The sequence below is a fragment of the Centrocercus urophasianus genome, unplaced genomic scaffold (genome assembly GCF_019232065.1).
Source record: "Centrocercus urophasianus isolate 14NV4802_14NV808 unplaced genomic scaffold, USGS_Curo_1.0 seq_30, whole genome shotgun sequence".
NCBI lineage: Eukaryota > Metazoa > Chordata > Aves > Galliformes > Phasianidae > Centrocercus > Centrocercus urophasianus.
The window spans coordinates 1,385,303-1,406,470 of record NW_024884867.1 but is presented as its reverse complement, the minus strand read 5'-3'; the positions used below and the strand labels follow the sequence as shown (position 1 = coordinate 1,406,470).

Genomic DNA, 21,168 nt, shown 5'->3' with positions numbered 1-21,168 from the left:
AAGAAAAATAAAGAAAAAAAAAACCAACCGAAAAAAGGAAACATCACAACCATCAACATCGTTACAGCTATTAGTCGGCGCCGCCGGGGGCTGCGCGGCGATACGAGCATGCTCACAACGAGGGGGGGCAGTTTTAGTTCGACAACCATTCTTAGAAGGGGGGAGGAGGAAAAAAGAAGTCGGCACACTACCGTTGAACTTCGTTTTAATGTTTCTCCACAAACGGTGAAAAAGACTAAAGTACAGACGAGGAATAATCATAATGTTGCGGCCAACATTATAAATATGGAATTATAAATTTAAAACATTTTCTGGTTTTAAAAAATAAATCTGGTAGTAAATGCAGCCGGGCGGGCTGTGCCGTTAGTAGGGCCGGTCTCTGCGCTCCTGGCGGTGCTCCCCCCTGCAAGCACACAGCAGTCGGTCAGTGCCACAGCCCTCCCAGCTCCGCTCCGTGGGTCCGGGGGCGCTGCGCCCCGTCGGCTCCCCCTCGCCCTCCCCCCCGCCCGCTCCCCACATACTTGTCCATCTTCCCCGGGCCTCCGCGCCTTCCGCCTCTGCCTCCTCCTCCCATCTGGTCCATAAGCGGGCCGGGCGGACCCCCGGGGCCCCCTCCTCGCCGGCCCCCTCCTCCGTAGCCGCCTCGATCCATGCCCCGGCCGCCCCTGAATCCGCCTCTGTCTCCGCCGCGGCCGCCTCTGAACATCCCGCCGGGGCCGCCGCGCTCCATCATACCGCCGCCTCTGCTGCCCCGCATTCCCCCGGGGCCGCCTCTACCGCGGTCTCCACCTGAGGGAGAGGCAAAGCTTCAGAGCAGGGAGCGCCGGAGCGCCTCGCAGCCCTCCTCCCGCTCGCCGCATCGCAGCTGGGGCGCGCCGTGCCAGAAGGAGAGCCGCGGGGGGCGGCGGCACCCCGGTGGGCAGCGAAGGATGAGCTTCCGGGCACGCAGGCGGTACGGCCACGGGCTCAGGATGGCAGCGGCTGAGCTGGAGGGGAACCGAGCGGCTGATGGATGGCAGAAAGGAAAACCACGGAGCTGAGGGACGAGGGGCTCACAGAGAGGGCAGCGCTGGGGAGCAAGGAGGTGAAAGCGGTGCTCTGGAGAAGGGACGCGCGGCACAGAGCCGCGGGGAAGCGTGTGAGGGCTGCAGGCAGAGCAGTCCGTGCATCTCGCAGCTCAGAGCACGGCTGCCCGGGGGGCAGGAAGCTGCCGCTCCCTCAACATCCCCACGGCGGTCACAAAACCGCCGGTGCCACCGACCCAGCCCTGCTGTGAACTCAGCCCCACGTACCTGGAGGGGGAAAAGGGGGTGGGAGGAACCCTTCTGGTTTAGGAGCCTTGCACTGATTGCACTCTGTTCTCCAAGCGAAGTTCTGGTTTCCACATCCCCTACGCATAACAGAGCAGTCAGTAAGGAGCAGGAACGCACTCCCGGTCGGGTGACACCCAGCAGCGCTGCAGGGCACGGATCCACCCGCACGCAGCAGGGGGATGTCGGGACCCGGAGCACGGCGCGCAGCACAGCTCCCCCAGCCTGCAGCACGGGGCTGCGATGCTCCACGCTCTGGGGAGGGGAAAGAAGCTCCCCGAAGACCCAGCAAGTCGTTAGAAGACCCGCATGTCTTGGCCAGTGCCTCAGCCAGCACAGCCCCCCTGCGCTGAGATGGACGGCGTCCCACAGCCCCGCAGAGGGGAAAGGAAAGGAAGGTGTTCTGTGCAGGGAGGGCGGGCGGTACTCACGGGTTGGGGCACTGCCAGTCCCCGGCACGGTGCTGCACGCTGCCTCCAGAGGGGTTTCCCCTGGATCCCCGTGGTCCTCTGGAGGAGAAGCCTCCCCTGTCGCCACCTCTGCCTCCCATCCGGCCCATGGGACCGCTCGGCCCACCGGGGCCCCCTGGGCCTCCAGGCCCCCCAGGACCTGCAAGGAGAACCCCGTTAACAGCGCCGGGCAGCAGCTGCAGGTGGAGGATGCTGAGCTGCAGGCTGAGCCCCGCAGGAACCCGAGGGAAGCAGGTGTTACCTCCACGGAGAGGGGGAGGCATCCCCCGCTGATCCCGTGGGGGCATCCCGCCCCTCATGCTGTTCATCGGGCCCTTCTTCCGCGCGAGGCTGACTTTGAGCTTGCTGCCCTGGAAGTCCTTCCCTGGGAGGAACACAAAGGCAAGAGCCTCATTTTGTGCTTCTGTAGAGCCCAGTATTACACACATCTTCCCAGAGCACACACAGGTGCACGGAGTCCATACTCCCATGGGAAACTGCAGAGCAGAAGGGCCATCCTGAAACATCACACCCCACACTCACCATCAAACCACTCAACAGCTGTTTTGGCAGTGGATGGGTCATCATAAGAGACTGTGGCATCTCCTTTTGGCTTGCCAGTTTCTTTGTCAATGTAGAGGTGTATCATGGGCTGCCCAGTCCTCTTGTTCATCTAGCAGGACAGCAAAGCATTATTACAAGGCATCACACGTCCCTGTACACACTGAGTGGGGATTCTCTCCTCTGTTCTGCTTTTGATTTCAGACAACGATTCCACTTGGCAACTCTGTGGTAGGAGAAAGGGCCCTCTGGCTTACCACGCCAACCAAATGCAGGAACTGGCCCAGCAGCCTCTCCTGCAGGCTCTCACGAGAGCAGGAATTGAGCTGCAGCCTCCCCACATCCTCCTCCGCTCTCTCCACCACCCTGCTCTCTCAAGCTGTCACACATCCCACCAGCAGCAGATGCACAGAGGGATGCTTCCTCTGAGTATGTGAGCACTGCAGCTTCTGCGTGGCCGACAGAGGCGCAGAGGGGCAAACCCTGCCGAGGTTCTGTTGGGGAGCTTGTGCTGCAGGGCGGTCCCAGGCCGTGCCGACCTCACTGCCCATCAGAGCTGCTCAGCTCCATGGATGGGGCTGAATGGGACAGCTGGCAGGGACGAGGCAGCCAACCCCCTTCTCTGTGCTCTGTGCCATCACACACACACACACACACACACACACACACACACACACACACCTCTCACCTTGACAACCCCGCACTGTTTGAAGAAGTCTGCCAGATCCTCCAGGGTCACATTATCATTGAGTCCCTGCACATACACTGAGCTGTTGTCCGAGTCCTCATCTGGGTCCATAGGTGGGCCTAGGAGGCAAACCTCAGCATCAGGCAGCGGCAGGAGGCAGCGATCCAGCAGCGCAGCACTGCCAGCACGTCAGCCCTCAGCCAGCTGCAGCTTCTCTCTCAATAAGTGCATTTACGAAGCGACACGGAACTGCAGGCGCTGAGAGCAGCGCTGAGGGCTGAGCTGCCCCGTCTGCTCCCTGCTGCAGAGCCACCCAGCACGGCCGGGACACCCGGCTGCAGTGTGAGACCTGTGCAATGGGGCAGGAGGGAGAGCTGAAGGCACAGCATGCCTGTGCAGCCTGCAGGTCCCGTGCAGGGATGCTCACCCCCTCCTGCTGCAATAATTCCCTCCTTCCCTGCGCTGACGGGGAGCTACCAAACGTGGCTGTGCAGGAGGAAGCAAAGGGCTGAGGGCAGGGGTGGCCCAGGCTGCCCAGAGAAGTGGTGGTGGCCCATCCTTGAAGACACCAAGGTGAGCGCTGATGGGGCTGTGGGTGTCCCTGCTGCTTGCAGGGGCGGTTGGATAAGATGGCCTTTGAGGGCCCCTTCCGACTCAAACCATTCTAGGATGTTATAAGAGGAAGGAGACTGCTGGACAAGCGCCTACAAGCTCCAGACTGCTGCAGCCTGGGACGTGCTTTCTGCTGCTCCAGGCAGCTCCTTGGCAAGAGCCCCCAGCTCCATGGAGAAGCACAAGCATCTCCAAACACGTGTGGGCTCCCACCAGTCCAAGCGCTCTGATGAATCAGGAATAAAGAAGCAGATGAAACCGCCCCAAAGAGACTGCAAAGAGCAAAGCATCTCTGTACTCCTGCTACAGGAGGGCAAGACACGGGGCAACATCTTCTGCGAGCTGGGATGAGCACAGCAATCTCCACGCCGCAACCTGGGAGGGGCTGAGCAGTGACAATTACCTAAGTCAAGGTCCGGTCCTTCCTCCATGTGTCCTGCCAGTCGGGAGAGAACCATAAGAAGCAGTGTTAGTGCAGGCCTTGCAGCTGCAGGAGCGACACACACATCACTATCTACTTATAACCACCATTCGATGGCGCTGGTTAAACTCCAACTGACCCGCACTGCAAAACCACCAGCAATGCACCTCTACGCGGCGATCGGTCCGCTCTTTTTAGCAGCCTTTCCATCCATTAACCACTATTACACTTTTTTTTTTAATGCGTTACCAGGCCAATCCGCTTTAAGCTCATTAATAAAAAGTTACTTTAAAATTATCAAATCCAAACCGTCTCTTTTCCCCAAATTACAGAAGTGGTTTCTCAATTCCTCCGCGTTACCCTGCGTCCTGTCACCGCAGACCCCTGGCACGGCCGGCAGAACCCATTACAGTCTTGTTGCAAACGTCATTTTAGCCACTTAAAACTAATACAAATTACACTTTTTTCTACAAACTGACTGCAATTTTTTTTTTTTAAACACTATCCATTGTAATGCTCAAAAACTTACCACCAGGCTTATTGAAGCCACCTCGCTCTCCAGCGCTGCTGGGGGGATAAACGAAGAAATGAAGGCCTTTCCCTTTACAAAGCCAGTACCGCTCTGAGCCTCTGCGGCTCACTGGGAAGAAGGGCACTGGCTAAACATCTCCAAACAATGCATCTGTCTCTCTCTCTCTCATCTCGTCACTATGCCTTTCTTCAGGGCAGCTCGCTCAAATTTCCTTTCCATACACAACCTCGCTTGTCTGGTTCTAGACACCACTTTGCTGTCGGTACCCTTGCATTGCTTTGCATTGGTATTATCAGTGCAATACTTGGCCAAACAACAACACCACGCACCGCCTCTGAGCGCTGCGCATCGATTCCTGAGGCAGGGCGGGCTGCCTGCTGGTCCTCCCTCCCTGCCGTGTGTCCACAAAGCGCACCCTCAGCCTCCCAGCTCCCTGACATTAACAGTTCAAAAGGGAGGAGACGACCACACGCGATGCCCACCACAGTTCCGATGACATTCCCGCTCCAACCTCGCTATAAAGCCATACATTCAGGTCGCTACTGAACTTAACAAGTCTCTGAGGAGGAGGACTTACAGCATACGGCGAGGGCTCGGAGGCCTGGGGTGCAGCTTTGTGGGCACAGAGACCGGGACGCCAATGTGGGCTCGTGCCAATGGCAGCTCGTGGCTTTCGGCAGAAGCTTCGGCCGAAGCTTTCACTCACGAGCGCAGCTTAATTGGGAAAGGCCACCCCGAGAGCATTTGGGTGCTTCTCGCTCTTTTGGATTGGGAAAGGCAAAAGCTGTTTGGAAGGAGACGAGCAGAGGAGGGAGAGCACCACTATACTAGCAAGTATTGCACCTCTAATACTGGAAAGAAGAGACAAGTTGTCAATACACATTTCGAGCTGTAGCATGCAGCTGTGCCTGCTCTGGTTAAAGTACACACCGTTCATGTCACGTCTCTTGTCAAACACATACGTTTACACTTTTTGGTTACTTTTAATGTTACACAATTCTAAAGTAGTATACCTCCTCTGGTTTTATTACCAAACAACAAGGATTCAGTTACCAAAGTTACAGAAGGATTCCATTTATACAGTGAATACATTTGGTTAAAAATATTCTATGTATATTTTTCCTCTCCATATGGACACCGTGTCTAGTCCCACTTTTCATTATGCTGCCGGCTGAGTACTGAGTACGGGTACTTTTTAAGTACTGAGGTGTATACAAGGCTCTCACTTTGTAACCTGTAGCATATAAATGCGACAAAGCATGTTAAAAAGTTTCCATGTTTAACAGCCAATGAAAATATAAAATAACCGAGTCAATGAAAAAGGGCACGTTAATAACATCGAGCTCCTTACCTGCTGGGGACACTGAAATCCATCATCACAGCACGATTAGGGGCCGAGTTCCCCTGCCTGCCCCTCGGTGCTCACAGGAGGCCGCGTCCACAAAGCGGGGCCTCTTATGCTGCAGCCGGCGCCCCGTGCGCCATTTAAGGTTGGAGGCGGCGTGAAACCCGAGGGGGGCCGGACCTGGGGCGCTCCAGAGGGGCTACAAATTTGGGGGCGTGATGATGGGCATTTCAAGTGTCTGCGTCTACTTCAAACCGTTAGAGATAAATTCGCCGTGGGTGAAATCTTTATGCAGAACCGTGGAACTCGGTTCCACTCGAGCCAATCGCAGCCAGGCGCGCTCCAACACGAGCGAGGCTTCTCCTCTTTCCACGTGCAGGAGGCTGAGTTCAGGAGGATTTCTCCGATAAAGATTTCAGCCCACGTCATTTCGGCAGAGCTGTGCAGAGCCGCACTGCGCCGGCTGCACGACCGACAGCGAGAGGCCGCAGCTCCAGCTGCCCTGCCCACACTGGCACCCTGCGTCCCTCCACATCCAGGGAGCACCTAGGGGCGCTCTGCACAGCTCTGCGCCGCACTGCGAGGGGATGGAACACACACAAAGCTACGTCTTCCTTCCCTTAGGAGCCTCTGGGACCGGCCCTCCTTCCTCACCTTTCTCAGAACAAACGTCACAGACGGGGAGACCAACAGCTGACCTGAAGACACAGGTTTGCCAAACCAGATTTTGCCATCAGTTAAAATGGCCAAACTGGTTTAGAGCACCTGAAAGCTCCAATTGGGGAGCAGTCCTGGAAGCCGAGCCAGAGCTGTACGTGGTCTCGGGGTCATCCTTCACACTTCAGCCAAGCTCCAAGTGTTCTGACACTCAGAGTCAGGGCTTCGACAGCAGCAATCTGCCCCACACTACACTTAGGATGTAGCTCTGCATGCTACTGCTAAGGCTGACACGAGGTTCTGCCTGGTACAAACCTGACCTGTCAAGTTCCCCATTAGTGGGTGAGGCACAAGAAGTGAGTGACTCCTGGACCTGGCAGAAGGTTTGTGTGTGTTCAATCCAAAGTTACTGTTAAACCCCACAGAGGAACTTCACCTCTGCATGACCACGAAGGGAGCTGAAAGTTCCAGGTTTAGCAACACCCCTGGCTGCCCCGGGCCCAACCAGCTGCAGGACAGAACAAACATACATCCTGCTCCTACTTCCCCTCAGGTAATATTTCCATGGATTAGAAGCAATGCTGCTACAGAGATGTTTATCCATGGAAGTACAGCTGGGAATGTCAACCTTTCAGTCCCTTCTTTCCATTCTCAACTCCTACGGGTAAAACAGAATTAGGTAAAAGGAGAAAAGGTTTGCTCTTACCCCATTCCACCGCGTCCTCCTCCCCGCCCACCTCTGCTCATGCCTCCACGCTCATATCCCCCTCTTCCCCTGCCCCGGTTATCAGGGCCGCTCATATTCCGGTTCTCTCCTGGGCCTGAAAACCCTCCAGATTCCTGTCCGTAGACGTTCATGCTGCTGGGATGGTCCTGACGGAACGAGCCTGGGGAAGAGAGCAACAAAAACATCACGAGGCTGCAGACAGGGGTGGCTCCTGTCCCATTCCTCGCTGCCTTCAAGCACTGGAACTGGGCAGTACCGCCTGGAAGCCGCTGCTCACGGGCACTGCGTTATTCCTGGGATCTGCAGTCAGGCCCCACCGGTCTGACCTCTGCACAGCGGTCACTGGGCTGCTTATATTGAGCCTTGCCCAGCCCAGCCACAATGGTACTCTGCATTTCTGTGTTTTACAACCACCCACCCACCTCCAGGGCAGCGAGGGGAGCGTGGCAGCGCTCTACTGAACCAGCCTGGCTGTTTTTCAGTGAGAAGGGGCAGAACTCAGCCACGTTGCTTTCCCTTCAGATCCTTCAGACCCAAAGTAGTGCCAAGTCTCCTTCAGAGGCAGCTCACTCAGGAGCGATGGAGACCAACCTCTCCCACAGCAGTGCCACAGCTTTAGGCACACTCACTCTGCTGCCCATAGCTGCTGCTCTGCTGGCTGTACTGGCTTGGGGGCTGGCTGTAGGATCCAGTTTGGGGTGGGTAACTCGTTGGGGGCGGCTGCTGCGCGTAGCTGCTCTGCTGCCCATAGCTGGTCTGCTGGCTGTAGGTGTTCTGCTGCCCGTAGGTGCTCTGCTGGGAATAAGTGCTCTGATCGTAACTGCTCGGCTGTGTGGAGGAATAGCTGGAAGACAAAAGCGTTTTAAAGATGGGAAGGTAAGCCAACGCACTCAGACATGTGCATCAGGCTGCAGCAGTGGCTCACACAAGAAAGCAATGCAATTATAAGGCCTGTGTGCTATGCAAACCACTTACAAAGCTGAAGTCATCCTACAGAGGCTGCTTTGACAGCGGGAAGAAAAATAAACCTACAAGCAAAATCGATGTGATCATCTGCAACACGCCTCTGGGAAACAGCCTGAAGTAAAATCAGTGGCAACGCAGTTAACAGGCTCCCTTCTGCCTCAGCTCTGAAATATTTTTAGCTGGTGGACAATAAAACTGTTCATCCTCACAGAACCCAGCCTTCAAAGCTTCTAAAACTTAGCATCAACACTTTAAGGACACCTGAGGGGGAGAGGCGAGCCCTTCCGAAACCGTGCGTAAGGAGGCAGCTAAAGGCCACTTCCACACCTCGTACTGCATCCTTCATTGGATGCAGTGGGGAACGTTACAACCAAGGATGAGGAATAGGCTGAGGTGCTCAATGCTCTCTTTACTCGTGACTGTAACAGTCAGAGCAGTTCTCCTCAGTATCACTACAGGCGCAGTACAGAGCGGCTGGAAAACTGCATGGAAGAAAAGGATCTGAAGTGTCAACCTCCTGCTGAACGTGAGCTGCACCTCGAGCACTGTGCTCAGCTTTGGGCCTCTTACTACACAAAAGACATTGAGGCCGTGGAGTGCATCCAGAGAAGGGCAATGGAGCTGAGTGGGTTGGAACACAGCTCTGCAGGGAGTGGCTGAGGGAACTGGGATGGGTCAGCCTGGAGAAGAGGAGACTCCAGCAACAGAATCATAGAACTGTTTGAGTTGGAAGGGATCTTTGAAGGACAACTGGTTCAACTGTACTGAACAGGGACACCTACAGCCTGATCAGGGGCTTAGAGCCCCGTTTCCCTGACCTTGGGTGTCTGCCCCATAGGACAGGGCACCACAACCTCTCTGGGCAACCTGTGCCAGTCCTTCCCTACTCTAATAGCACAAAACCTTTTTCCAACGTAAATCTGCCCTCTTTTAGTTTGAAACCACTCCCTCTTGTCCTATCACTACGGACCCTGCTAAAATGTCTTTCCCTTTTTTCTTATGTTCCTCCCATCCCCTTCCCCCACCCCACCTTTAGAAACTGAAAGGCTGCTCTCAGGTCTCCCTGGAGGTTCAGGTTGGATATTAGGAAACATTTTTTTCTCTGGAAAAGTGGTGACTCATTGGCACAGGCTGCCCAGGCAGGCAGTGGAGTCACCACCCCTGGAGGTGTTCCAGAACTGTGGAGATGCAGCACAGAGGGACGTGGTTTAGTGGCCACGGAGGTGATAAACTGACAGTTGGACTCAATGATCGTAGAGGTCTTTTCCAACCTTAATGAGCCCATGATTCTGTGATTCCACCCTTGCCCTACCTCTGCAGCTAGTACCACTCCAAAGAACCACTCCTTCCCAGGATGCTGAACCTCTTTCTATACTTGTTCACCTAAAAAGCCTTGAGAAAAAATCCTTTTGCCCCAGTTAACCTCAGAGCTCCCATGCTAGGTGCAAGAGGCTTCGCTTTCTGAAAGGATTACCTGGTAGGAGGATAGGAGGGAGGTGCAGTAACTGGCTGCATCGGGTAGCTGGCAGGCACCTGGGGGTAGCTGTAGTTGCTCTGCCCATAGCCGAGGCTGGGCTGGCTGTAGCCTGTTGTGCTCGACGGTGGTTGGCTGCTCTCTGCTGGTTTGCTGCCATCTTGGGGTCTGAAAGTAATAATGAACAATAAGGAGACAGAAGCACAGAGCTCCACAGGTGAAAGCACCAGAGGTGTAAGATCCCCTGTGGCAGGATGGTACTTTCTTTGGGAAGGGTGACAAATCAGCACATCAGTGCTGGTCGCTCAATAGCAGCTCGTGCACACATGCTGAGCACTGAACATTTTGCCCACTGCACAGCGCCACCAAGAAACAACATCCTGAACTGAGAGCACTTGGAGAGCATCACAGCTTCTGTTTGCCAGCTGCATTATGAAACCTACAGCGAGGGGCTCAGACTTTGGCTCTTGGAACAGAAGATGTGAAACTGCCAGGAAAGTCGGTCAGCAGCGCTGCCCCTCTGCCCTGCTTTGCACAATGCTTGTAAACGATTAGCTCCAAAGCAGCAAGAAATGCTGCCACTTAAAGGCACCATTGTTCGGTTTAGAATCCAGTGCAAGCAGATATTGCCCCACATACGTTATCTGATGAAAGGGAGAGGATGTTTAGCATTAACTCTCAAGGCCTGGAAATAAAGAGAACTCTTTGCATGCAGTTTGCATGTCCCCTTCCTTTTAGATTAGTCGCCTTCCGCTTAGAATTTCAAAGTGTTTATCAGAGCTAAATGAAAAAAAAGAACTGAGCTACTTTTATTGTACAAGCTGGGAAGAATATTTAAAATACACCAAGATTCATACTTAAGTGTAATCTGAGAAATGCAGCCAGGGCTGTGTCATGCTCTGGCCTTGTTATTCAGGAGCAGTTACTGCAAACATCAGGTAAATGAACAAAGCAGTTCTGACTAGCTTCTAAGTTTCCATTCCACATTCTAAACCTGTAATATCTTGAGCAGACAATGAAGTTGAACATGCTACTGACAGTGCCCAGACACAAGAGATTTAAAAAGGAAGTTGTCTTCAGCATGTGCAGCCATTTAAGAAATCACAGGGCACAGCATCATCCCAACCACCCCGTGACTCAAGCAGAATGGTCCATTTTCTGGTCCAGATCATGAGTCAAGCGCCCATTTGTGCTGCTTGGTTGCTCTCTCAGTAGCAGCGCTGACTCACTGCGCCACAACAGAAGCACCTACACAGCTTCTTCCAGCTCTGAAAACGTTGCGGGATCGGCTGCAGCAACAGCAAAGCTTAACTGTAACAGAGAACTGGAAGCAAAACCAGCGGGGTCTTCGTTCAGCTGGCGGTGCCCTGGGGCACGTCAGCAGAGCAACACACAGCCTCAGGAGAAACAGAAACACAACGTTACCTCGGGGGAATGGCCGCAGGTGGCTGCTGCCCATAGGCTGGGTAGGCAGGCTGGGTGCCGTAGGACGGCGCCGCGTAGGAAGCCTGGGTGGTGGTAACCGTGGCAGTGCTGGTGTCGTAGGCGGCCGTGCCGTAGCCCTGCACGGGCTGACTGTATGCTGGGGGGGGCGGTCGGGGCCGTGTAACCTGCAACAAACCACAGCCTCGTCACCACGCCAGCACGGCCGCCTCGCTCAGACGCTCTGCTCTGTCTCACTCCTGGTGGATGGGAGCTGAGACGGCGCTGCTGCAGAGCCCTCACAGCCGGCCCGAGCGTGCCGCACCAACCCACAGCATCCCTTCGCCTCCCCCGCAAAGCCCCCGCTTCAGGAACCCTCGGCCTGCCCCACAAACACCCCCCGTCCCCAATGCACACCCCAGGAGCCTTCTGGAGGCCAGCCTGCCGCCAGCATCCAAGGGCCGTTTGTCCGCAGCACCTGAGGCTCCCTGCTAATGCAGCACAGCAGGGCAGGCTGAGGCACAGCGCCTTCTTTTGTCCAGTGGGCCGCACAAAGCTCCTCCTGCCTTTACAGCCAAAGAAATGCAATTAATTGGAAAAGCACAGCCCCATCCTGGCAGCTTCTTTGAGAAACCAAAGCACAAAAGTGCACCAGGCAGACAGAGAAGTCTTTCTGAGCCCTTTGTAAGCATCACTTCAAACAGCAATTCCAGAAATTGAAGGAAAGCACTTTACGGTTGCTTCAGCTTAAGAGAAAGGTCAGGAGCCGCCTTGTGTGCCGGTTCGTAAGACGTTTCGTCCCCTCACTTCTCCCACCATTTCAGTCTGCTTCAGCTTTTTAGCCCAGCGCTCTCATATTTATTTCTGAACAGTTTTACAGGAATATCCCGGAGCCCAGCTCTGCTGAGGTCAGTGCTCCCAGCAGCTGTTGCTAGGTAATTCAGCTGACCATTGGGCTCGTCAACAAAGATGAACAACAAACCAAGAATTACCACAGTGGCTTTTTTATAGTTAAGAAGCACGCAAGCTGGTTTTCCAATTATGAAACAAAGATTTGCATGAAAAGCTACCAATTAAAAATTTTGTTAGCAAAAGCTCATTTACTAAAGTATAAAAAAATCAATTGCTAAAAAGCAGCCAACAGTCTTACTGAAGTGATTTTAATTGCATCAATTAAGGTAACAGCTTCTCCATCACTCCATATTTTGTATTAAACACAGGACTTGTGACCTACTCGTTACACAGCACGTCAGGCAAACCGTGCTGCAGGCTTTTTGATTCCTCCCTTTCCAAAATGAAAGCACTCCCAGCAGAACGAAGCGTGCGTTCCTGCTGAAGCACAACCACCTCCCTGTGCTCTGCAGGTAACCTGCTGGAAAATCAGGGTCCTCAAAGCAGGAAGTGGAGACGAAGAGAAGTGAAAGGAGAAGTGGGCGCAGCAAACAAAACCAAGCTGCAACACCCTGCCGTGTGCTTTGCTCCTGAGCCTGCCATTGGTCCCAGCACGCTGACGGGGGGCTCTGAGTAGGAAGAAGTCTTTCCCTCTGCTCCATCTGCAAGCGCCAGTCCCAAGCTGTTCCCTCTGCCTGCTGCCCTGCATGCTTCTCACATCACCACCCTCTGAATGCTGTGGAGCAGTTTCCCGATCGTGTTCTGCCAAGCTGGGAGCAGGGAAGCTCCCTTTCTACCAGCAGTCAGGAATTGCTGGCAGGCAGTTTTCTCGGTTGCTCAGCCGTGCCTGGCTGCTCAGAGCGTCACTGCAGAGCGGGACTGAGGGGAATTTAAACAGGACTGAGTGATGGGGCTTTTAGTGCCTCAGACAAAATTAAACAGCCCAAACACTTCAACGTGAGCCACCACAGTGCTTCCACATGACAGCTGAAGGAATCCTTACTGTAAGAGGCTGAAGCCTGACCACTTATTAAAAAAAACCACCAGCTGTTTACAGCACGGTCTGACACGTGTGCCACTGAAACCACAGCCCTGGGGAGCAGCACACAGGGACAGCCCTCCTCCAGAAAGGGGCCCTCGTGGTGCCACCGTGGGCAGCGCTGCCCTTTCACATCACCTGAGTGGGTTTGCTAATTGCAGGCTCTGCACAGGCATTAGAATAAAAAGGAGAAAATCATCCTGAATGTTAAAGCTTCGGCTCTGATGGAGCATTTCCCTCGTGCAGGCAGCACGGCAGGAAGCATTTGCACCAGAGAAAGAAAAGGCGGTGATTTAACATCCTGCTGGCCTGAATTTTCATTTCAGCCACTTAGTTTCAATGCTTTGCAAACCCTCGAGAGCTGTACTTCTGAGGGGGCCATTTGCACAGCATCACTTCTCCCTCCTCCTCCCAGCAGTCAGTAACACAAATGGCGAATCTGCAGGACAGATCTTGTAAGAGAAGAGGAATGGGAGAACTCTGATGACCTGCCGTAAGAAGTGCTGTTGCACGGCTCAGTTTCCTCACAAATCATCCACGCCTGTGAGCAAAATCCTTATTGAAGTCCTGGAATCCTTCACCGGAGGGGAAGCTTTCAGGATTCGGTCCTCAGAGAACAGCAACTAAACGCTGCAGTCAAAGAGGCTCATTCTGAAACAAGCAGGCTTCAGGCCAGCCAGCAGCAGTTCTCAGAGCTCCCTCCTGATTCAAGCTGTGCTAGAGGCTCTCCACAGGATCCTGGTGCCCAAGGGAGGCTGACTCCTGCTTGGCACAGACACCTCCCAGCAGAGGTCCAGAGAAAGGGAAGCAGGGGCTGCTCAGCCTGCTTCCTTTTGGTGTAACAGCTTATTGGGGCAGACAACACAGCCGAGGGAGTATTTACTTCCAATTCTGAGCAGTGGGAGCTGGTTATCTTTACGGAGCTGCTCCCATCTACTTAAAGTAGATTTAGACTTGGAGATTTGAAATCATATTTTCATCCCCAAATGATGATGTTGGAAAGCCAATAATCGTAACAGATGCAGCTGTTTATTTACTCTTGCAATTCATGCTTACATCTCGCAGTGATTACACAGCAGCCCACAACCACAGCCTTGATGGTGCCCGTTAATCCCCTTATTCACTTGCTGCTGGGAGCTGCAGAGCAGCCTGCAGGCTCTGACCCTGAGGGGTTGGACAAGGGGACTCCAAGTCACCTTCTGCAGCCACAGCAGGAAAGAGGAAGGCGAGGAGGCTGCAGTGGTCCCAGGCCCAACAGGCCGTGTCTGCACTGTATTGGAATTTCCCCAACAACGGTGGATTCTTAAAAAAAAAATAAGACAAAAAGTCACTTTGCTTTAAGCTAACTGGAGAACTGCAGTAATTCCTCCGCTAACAAAAAGCGACGAGAAAAATAAATTGAAATTCAAGTGCAAACACAGCTCGTCTTTTAGGGCATTAGGATCTGTGCTCCAGGCAGCACCACAGGCTCTTTTTGGGATGAGAAGCCAGAACTGGTGTTGAGCAGAGGCAGTGATGGACAGACAGGCCTTCAGCGCCATCAGCCCCATTTGCACAGCTCCGGCTCCTGGAGGAGAGGCAGGCAGAGGAAGAATAAACACAACCTGGCACTCTGCCTCGAGAGCAACACCGACAGCTCCGCCACGGACAAGTGCTGCACGGGTTGAGGCAAATCATACTTGAAGGCCTGAAAAAAGAAAACCTTTCATTTGGCCACTTCCTGAGTTTTCTTTTCTTAGATGAAAAGAAACCAAAGTGTTTCGCCTAAAAAGCAGCCGTGCAGAAGAGATGCCTGGCATTGTTATTAATCCAGGAAATATATTGTTGGAGAGCAAGCACAAACACAACCCTTGCAGGAATGATTAAAGGACTCCAACGTTCCCAAGAAAAATCTGGGAAGCCCACAAAACAATCTTTCTGCCCGTTTAGTGCACGGATTGTTAAAGGGAAGGAGAAATCCAGCGGATAACTGTTAAAATCCTCATCCTGCAGGATACCTGCCAGGCAGATATTTTCCTCACCCACGTAGTTTAAGTGCTATGTAACTGGACACACTGTAGGATAGAGCTTTCTTTCTCTCTGCCTCTTCCTTGTAGCATTCCCCAGCAGCTTTGTGGCCAGGTACCCACAGGCACACTGCCTGCCTGTTCTGGTATTGCCACGCTTCAGGAAATACTTCACAAGGCTGCCACTCTGAGAGACATTTGCAACCAAGGATGAATCTGCAGAAAACGGTACCCCAAGCACTGCTTCAAGGAAAACTAGTTCTCTTTTTCAAAGCCTCCTGAGATTTTAAGCCAAATATATCGAAAGTGAATGATGTCTCAACAGCTTCTTTCAGATGCTAAAGACATTCGTATGTACAAAATTTCAGTTCAAAGAGCACATGTTGAAACAGTGGAGAGAGCGTTTATGAGCACGTGGAGTATGCACCCGCACTGCAAATCCAAAGACATCACACGAAACATGCAGAGATGGTGGTCAGGACATCTGGACACGTCTAACCATGCTGTTTACCCTTTAGGGAATAGTAAAACAGTGGTGTTATGTTCACCTGAAACATCTCAGCACGCCTGTCCTGGGTGCTTAGGAAGCTTCCTGCACAAAGTACATCTCCCAGTCTTTTCAAAGCTGCTCCTTACAGAAACGTGCAGACTGCAGACAGCACTGCAGCCCAGCACACTCTTAGTGCACATAATGCAAGTTTTTGGTGCTAAAGCAAGGGACACCTAAAGGGTTAACACTGCAAGTTTAGACAGGATGAGATGGCGTTTTCCATGCAAGAGTGAGCAGGATAGTCAAACCTGTACTGGTCCCTTCTACTGTGGGAAGCACAAGACAAAAAGTAGAGGGTACACTATCAGAAGAGGCATACATCACTGTCACTGGTTTGATTTTCAGGCAGGGGAGCGCTCAGGACACGGACTCAGTGGGCCCAAGAGCAGCCAGAACAGGCACTCGCGAGGAGCGCTGCTGGGCAGCCTGTGTTGGCTGCGCTCTTTTGAAGTACAGCCCATTCTGCAGCCATGCTCAGCTCCACAGCATGAACCAGCACCCAAAAGGCTCCCTGAAAAAATGAAACGGCTCCATTTACTTGCTCAGGGCGTTCAGCCCACCCACGCCTTCGCATCGTTTGAACCTGCAGGCTCCCAAGGAAGAAAGCCCTTCCCACAGCACAGTTCGGGCCTTAGCTCCCCGACACAGAGCTGAGCCCAAGTCCTTCCCCAGCACCATCAGCCCTGCAGCTCTTACCAGCGGGGGGCTGCCCATAGGACGTGGCATACGCAGTCTGCCCATACGTTGCAGTTGTCTGAGGCTGCGTGTAGCTGGCATCGGTGGGCTGTCCGTAAGTCCCGTAGCTCTGCTGCCCGTAGGTCTGCTCCAAAGATGAGAGAGATTTAATTTGTGAGCAGAAACGACTCGCCCGTGTCTCACAGATACACACAGATTGTTTTGGTGCTGCACACAGACTGGGGGGATCTGTGTTACCTGGTTTACTGAAAGCAATCTGAGTCAAGCCAAGGCTACTCTGAAAGATTGGGCGCTACTGCAAATTTCAGTTCAGATCTGTAATGAAGTTACAAATGCAATTTTTCAATGCCAGGACCAGAGGTGCAGCCCCTTACACATTCACAAAACACGTGTGCTCTACGTGAAGAGAAACAGGACAGCATCCAGCTCCTCAAAACTGCCCAGGCACATAGCTACATTCGCAGGCGCCTCCTGAGAGCTAACCTGCAACGCTGGAGTGGGGCTGTCCAGAGTGCAGAGCTGCACGAAGCAAGACATCAGCTACTTCAACTAGCATTCACCAGAAGAAATGTTTCAGCTTTCAGTGAAGTTATTTCGAATATTCTTCACACCCACCAGCCAACATCTGTCAGAACCAGTTTATGTGGGCACCTGAGGATGGGTTCAGCAGGAGCCACGCCGCCCCAGCACCCTGGCATTCAGCGAGGGATCAGCTCTCACCCCACAGCCTGCCCCAAGCCCAGCCCAAAGGAGTGCTGCTGCCTTGCTCAGCCCTGAGCTCAGCTCTGCAAAGCAACCCTTTGGCTGCAGCAGGCGGTGTGAGGAGACTGGATCAGTACAGAGCTGCTGATGCTGTGGTTTTGCCAGCTTAAGAGCCCACAGCCCACTGTCAGTCAGCCTGAACCTCGGGCACCAGCCAGCTGCCAACAGCTGTGTGCTCAGCAGTCAGGTGTGGGGGAAAGCCTAGTTGGAGCTCAAGCAGCACTAAAACAAACCTCAGTGTCCAGATTTTCAGAGAATTAAATGCCTGTGTGACTTCTGAGCCAGCCTCCCTGGCTCATGAGCAGTACAGATCTTAATCAAGCCAACAGATTTCAAAGACAAAAACTTTGATCAGACTGAAATCTCCACTGCCTGTGGAAGCTCACTGCGCCCAGAGGCACGAGATGCTGCAAACCTCATGTGGCAACTTACCTGCTGCTGAGTATGAGCTGTTAGCCTTGCACTAAAGGATGCTGAAGCCTCCTGTTCATATGCCCGCCAGCCTGCTTACACCTCCTGTGCTTGGACCTGTGCTTTCAGCAGCAGTTCTCGCAATTTGTCTCTCTCAACACACTTACTCAAAATGAAAAGTATTGTCATTTTCAATTCAGCTGACCCAGATGTCAAAACTCCCCCTGTAACAGCGATGCCTTTGCAGAGGTATCTGTGCAGCCTCACCTGCCACAGGCTGGCAGCCGTGGGCAGCAGCACAAAGCCCTGTTAGCTCTGCTCTGCAATGCTCCAGCACAACAGCTTTTGTGTGCAGAATACAGAAACGCTTTTGGGTGGCAGGATCTCCCTTTCAAATAAACCACTCTCTAGAGATGCTGGGGAAAGTCAACCAAGTTGACTTCAAAAACCACACTGGTACTTTGCAGATAACTGTGGTTTCAGTAACTTGAATCCTAAGGATTCAAAAAAAAAAACAAAAAAAAAAAAAACCATAACTCATCTTCAAAAGATCACCATCAGTTTGCAGTCCAGCCAACTAACAATACGAATAGCTTTAACTACAACAGCTCCATGAAAAAGAAGGAAATCTATCCTCTCCTCCTAACTTTTCCAACTGCTGCCATCGCACAAAAGGCAATTTCCCCTTCCTTTTTCTCTCTCTCCTACACCACCAAGTAAAACACCCACTGACATGTAAGTGTCAAATGTACACCAAGCAATAGGCTTTTATTCCTCTTGGCAACAACTGGGATATGTTAACAAGGAACGTGGAAGCTCCCGGACATCGAGGCGCTTTAAGCACGCAGCGCAGGCTGTGTGGGAAGCTACAAGACAGCTCCTAATGACAGACTCTGATGCTGCTCAGAGTTTTCCAGGGCTGAAAGATGGCAGCTGGGATCCCAAGAAGGGTCAGAACCCCTGCTATGCTTTACCTGCGTGGTCTGTGCGTATCCTTGGGCTGGCTGAGGTGCGTACGCGCTGTAGCTGCAAAATGAATTTGAAGATATTTACAATGCATCCCAGTGCTCGTGCAATACATGCATCACACAACAGCTTTTTCTACAGCCAAATGCTTTCTGCGTTTGTGTTAAAGTGTTTGAATTGTGAAAGCAGCACATAAACCAAAGGAAAACCAAAGATTTGTAAGGCATACCTGAGCTTAGACTAAACCACAATTACTGCATGCTTACATCACAACTTTTTACAACAGAAGAGTAAGACCATAACGCTACTTACCCCTGCTGAGCTGCAGCTTGGCTATAGGTGCTATAATCTACAAGAAAAAAAAAAAAAAAAAGGAAAGAAAGGTTGACAAAGACTTAACAAAATTAACAGTGTAACGGCACAGCAGCTGGAATTTCCTCCCACAGCTTGAAAGAACTGCTATAAACCCCTGGAAACCTGGTTTCAAAAGAGTAAGGTAAATGGACTTTCTCAACCTTTTTGAAGGAAACGAAACCTCTCTTCCCTTCATTGTTTCTGCTGTCTGCAGCAGCAGCTTTGATCTCGAATGACCCCACTTTAATTTAACTGCCACCTTGGGTAGCACCCAAGGGACTGGTAGAGGGGTTTGGAACAAAAGAAACACAGGGGCTGACACTTACAAAAACCCCGTTTCAAAGGGCCAGGTTGTAAGTCCTTGAGGCTGTAAGAAACACAGCGCTTCACTCCTTCTATTTAACTTTCAAGGACACCAACGCATCACTGGAAACTTCTAACTCTTTTCCCCAGGAGGGTTTGAGACCAGCAGCTGGCAGCAATTCCTTCCCCCAAGTCCCAGCCCATGCCAATACTGTGATTTAGAGGAGAACTGAAATCCAGAAAATCCAACCAGAAAAAAAAAACAACAATCCTCTGCTGAACTGGTTTGCTGCTAGGGATGGAAAATGCATGCAGATGGCAATTACAAGGCTATATTTGAAACGATTACAGCTCCTACGGGCACGCTTTCCCTCCAAGTCACCAAGTGTTTCCAGGTCCCACCTAGAGCAAATGGCAGCAACGACTCCATCCCTAAGACCAAACCTTTCCTGCAGCTCCTCCAGCTCTCCCAGGACCAGAAAGGTCCCAAGGACAGAGATCAGAAACGGGTTCAGACTTCCCTCATAGCATCCTGAGCTGGAATCAGAAACCAAACGTGAGCAGAGCTCTGCTCAGAGCCAGGCAGCCCCACGCAGAAAAAAGTTCTGGCATTTCTGCTGCCACCACACCTTGCGTTAAACTGGTCTCTACTGAAAAAAAAAGAGGACTGCGAGTTTGCAGAGCCTGCCTGAAGACTTCCTACTGCCCTCCATTCTCCCTAGAGCACAACGTTACCGCCTGCCCCCACTGCAACTGACGGAACACCAGGAATCGCGTTAAAAATTCAGTTTTCATCCACCGCAAGCTTTTAGTAAACCACGGGATGGGTCGGAAGGAACCTGAAGCACAGCTCAGCCACAAGCCTGGGCTGCTGTCCCCAGAAGCTCAGGCTGCCCAGCGCCCACCCGCGTAACGGAGCCGCACCGCGGATGGAGCGCACGCAGCTCCGCACACCTCCAGCACCTCGCCGCCCTCCCAGCACACAATTCCTTCATAACTGCCCGCCCAATCCTCCGTTATTTGACCCTAAAGCCTCCCACCCGCACGCAGCCCCAACGACCGTTCGTTCCCACGGCCGGGAGCGGCTCCGAGGCCCTCGCCGCGACACACAGAGCGCAGCAGAGGCCTCGCACCGCCTTCTGAGCGCCGCAAACCCTCCGGCCCCGCAGCGGGACGGGACGGCCCGACACCCGCGCACACCGCGCCGAGGCCCGACAGGCCCGCCTGACCGCAGCGCTGAAGGCCCAACGCCCCCCGCACGGCTCGGGATGCCCTCAGGCCGAGGTGCTCGACAGCGGCTCAAGGCCCGAACCGCGACCCCGCGGCCCGGCCGCCCGCCTTGTGCAGCTCATCGACCCGCACCGCCCCGCTCACCCGTCGACGCCATTTTCTCTCCTTCCTCCTCCGCGCTCCCAACGTCCGGCCGCCGCGGCCGCCACGCGCTGCGCATGCGCGGCCCCGCCCGGCGGGACGTACCACTGCGGGGAGGCGGCGTGGGGGGGGAGGGCAGAGAGAAGAGGTGATTCGACTTCGGCGGCGGGGGGCGCTGTGGTGGGTGGAGCACTGGGCTTCCCCCCCCCGCGCTAAGCAGCGGGTGGTGCGGCCCGCCGCCGTTACGGAGCGTCGCGCAAGGGCGGTGCGAGGGGAGAGGCGTGGCTTTAAGGAGGAGTGGCTTCAAGGAGGCGTAGCCAGTGAGTGACGTCACGTCAGTTGGCGGGATCGGGGAAGCCGCGGTGTCACACGTGGCGTGGGGCGGCGGGGCTGCTCCGCTCCGGGTCCTGCTGCAAGTGGGGGTCCCAGTGGTGACGTGGCACTGCGTGGGTATCCCACTGGTGGCATGTTGTGGGTGGGTGTCCCATAGGTGTGGGTCGCTATTGGTTGTCCCAGGAGTGTCATGGGGTGCTGTGGGTATCCAGTGTCCCATAGGTGTTATGGAATAGCATGGGTCCTCCCCCTTCCCACCCCCCCAGTGCCACCCACCCGTGTCCCCACTCATACCAACAATGACACACAGCTCTGGGGACAC

At 53.6% G+C, this 21,168-nt stretch overlaps 1 protein-coding gene across 1 annotated transcript; it reads right to left on the bottom strand.

Annotated features, from left to right (window-relative positions):
* Positions 1-188: 188 nt before the first annotated feature.
* EWSR1 (EWS RNA binding protein 1) lies at positions 189-20,594 on the bottom strand. Its single transcript, XM_042828785.1, is given in 18 exon segments — positions 189-403; positions 522-789; positions 1,293-1,390; positions 1,742-1,919; positions 2,022-2,144; positions 2,303-2,432; positions 3,009-3,127; positions 4,024-4,056; positions 4,571-4,608; positions 7,282-7,462; positions 7,932-8,146; positions 9,743-9,910; positions 11,168-11,331; positions 11,333-11,352; positions 16,347-16,470; positions 18,494-18,545; positions 18,798-18,834; positions 20,517-20,594. Coding segments are annotated over 18 exon segments (2,064 nt in total). The 5' UTR covers positions 20,593-20,594; the 3' UTR covers positions 189-363.
* Between the last annotated feature and the right edge of the window lie 574 nt (positions 20,595-21,168).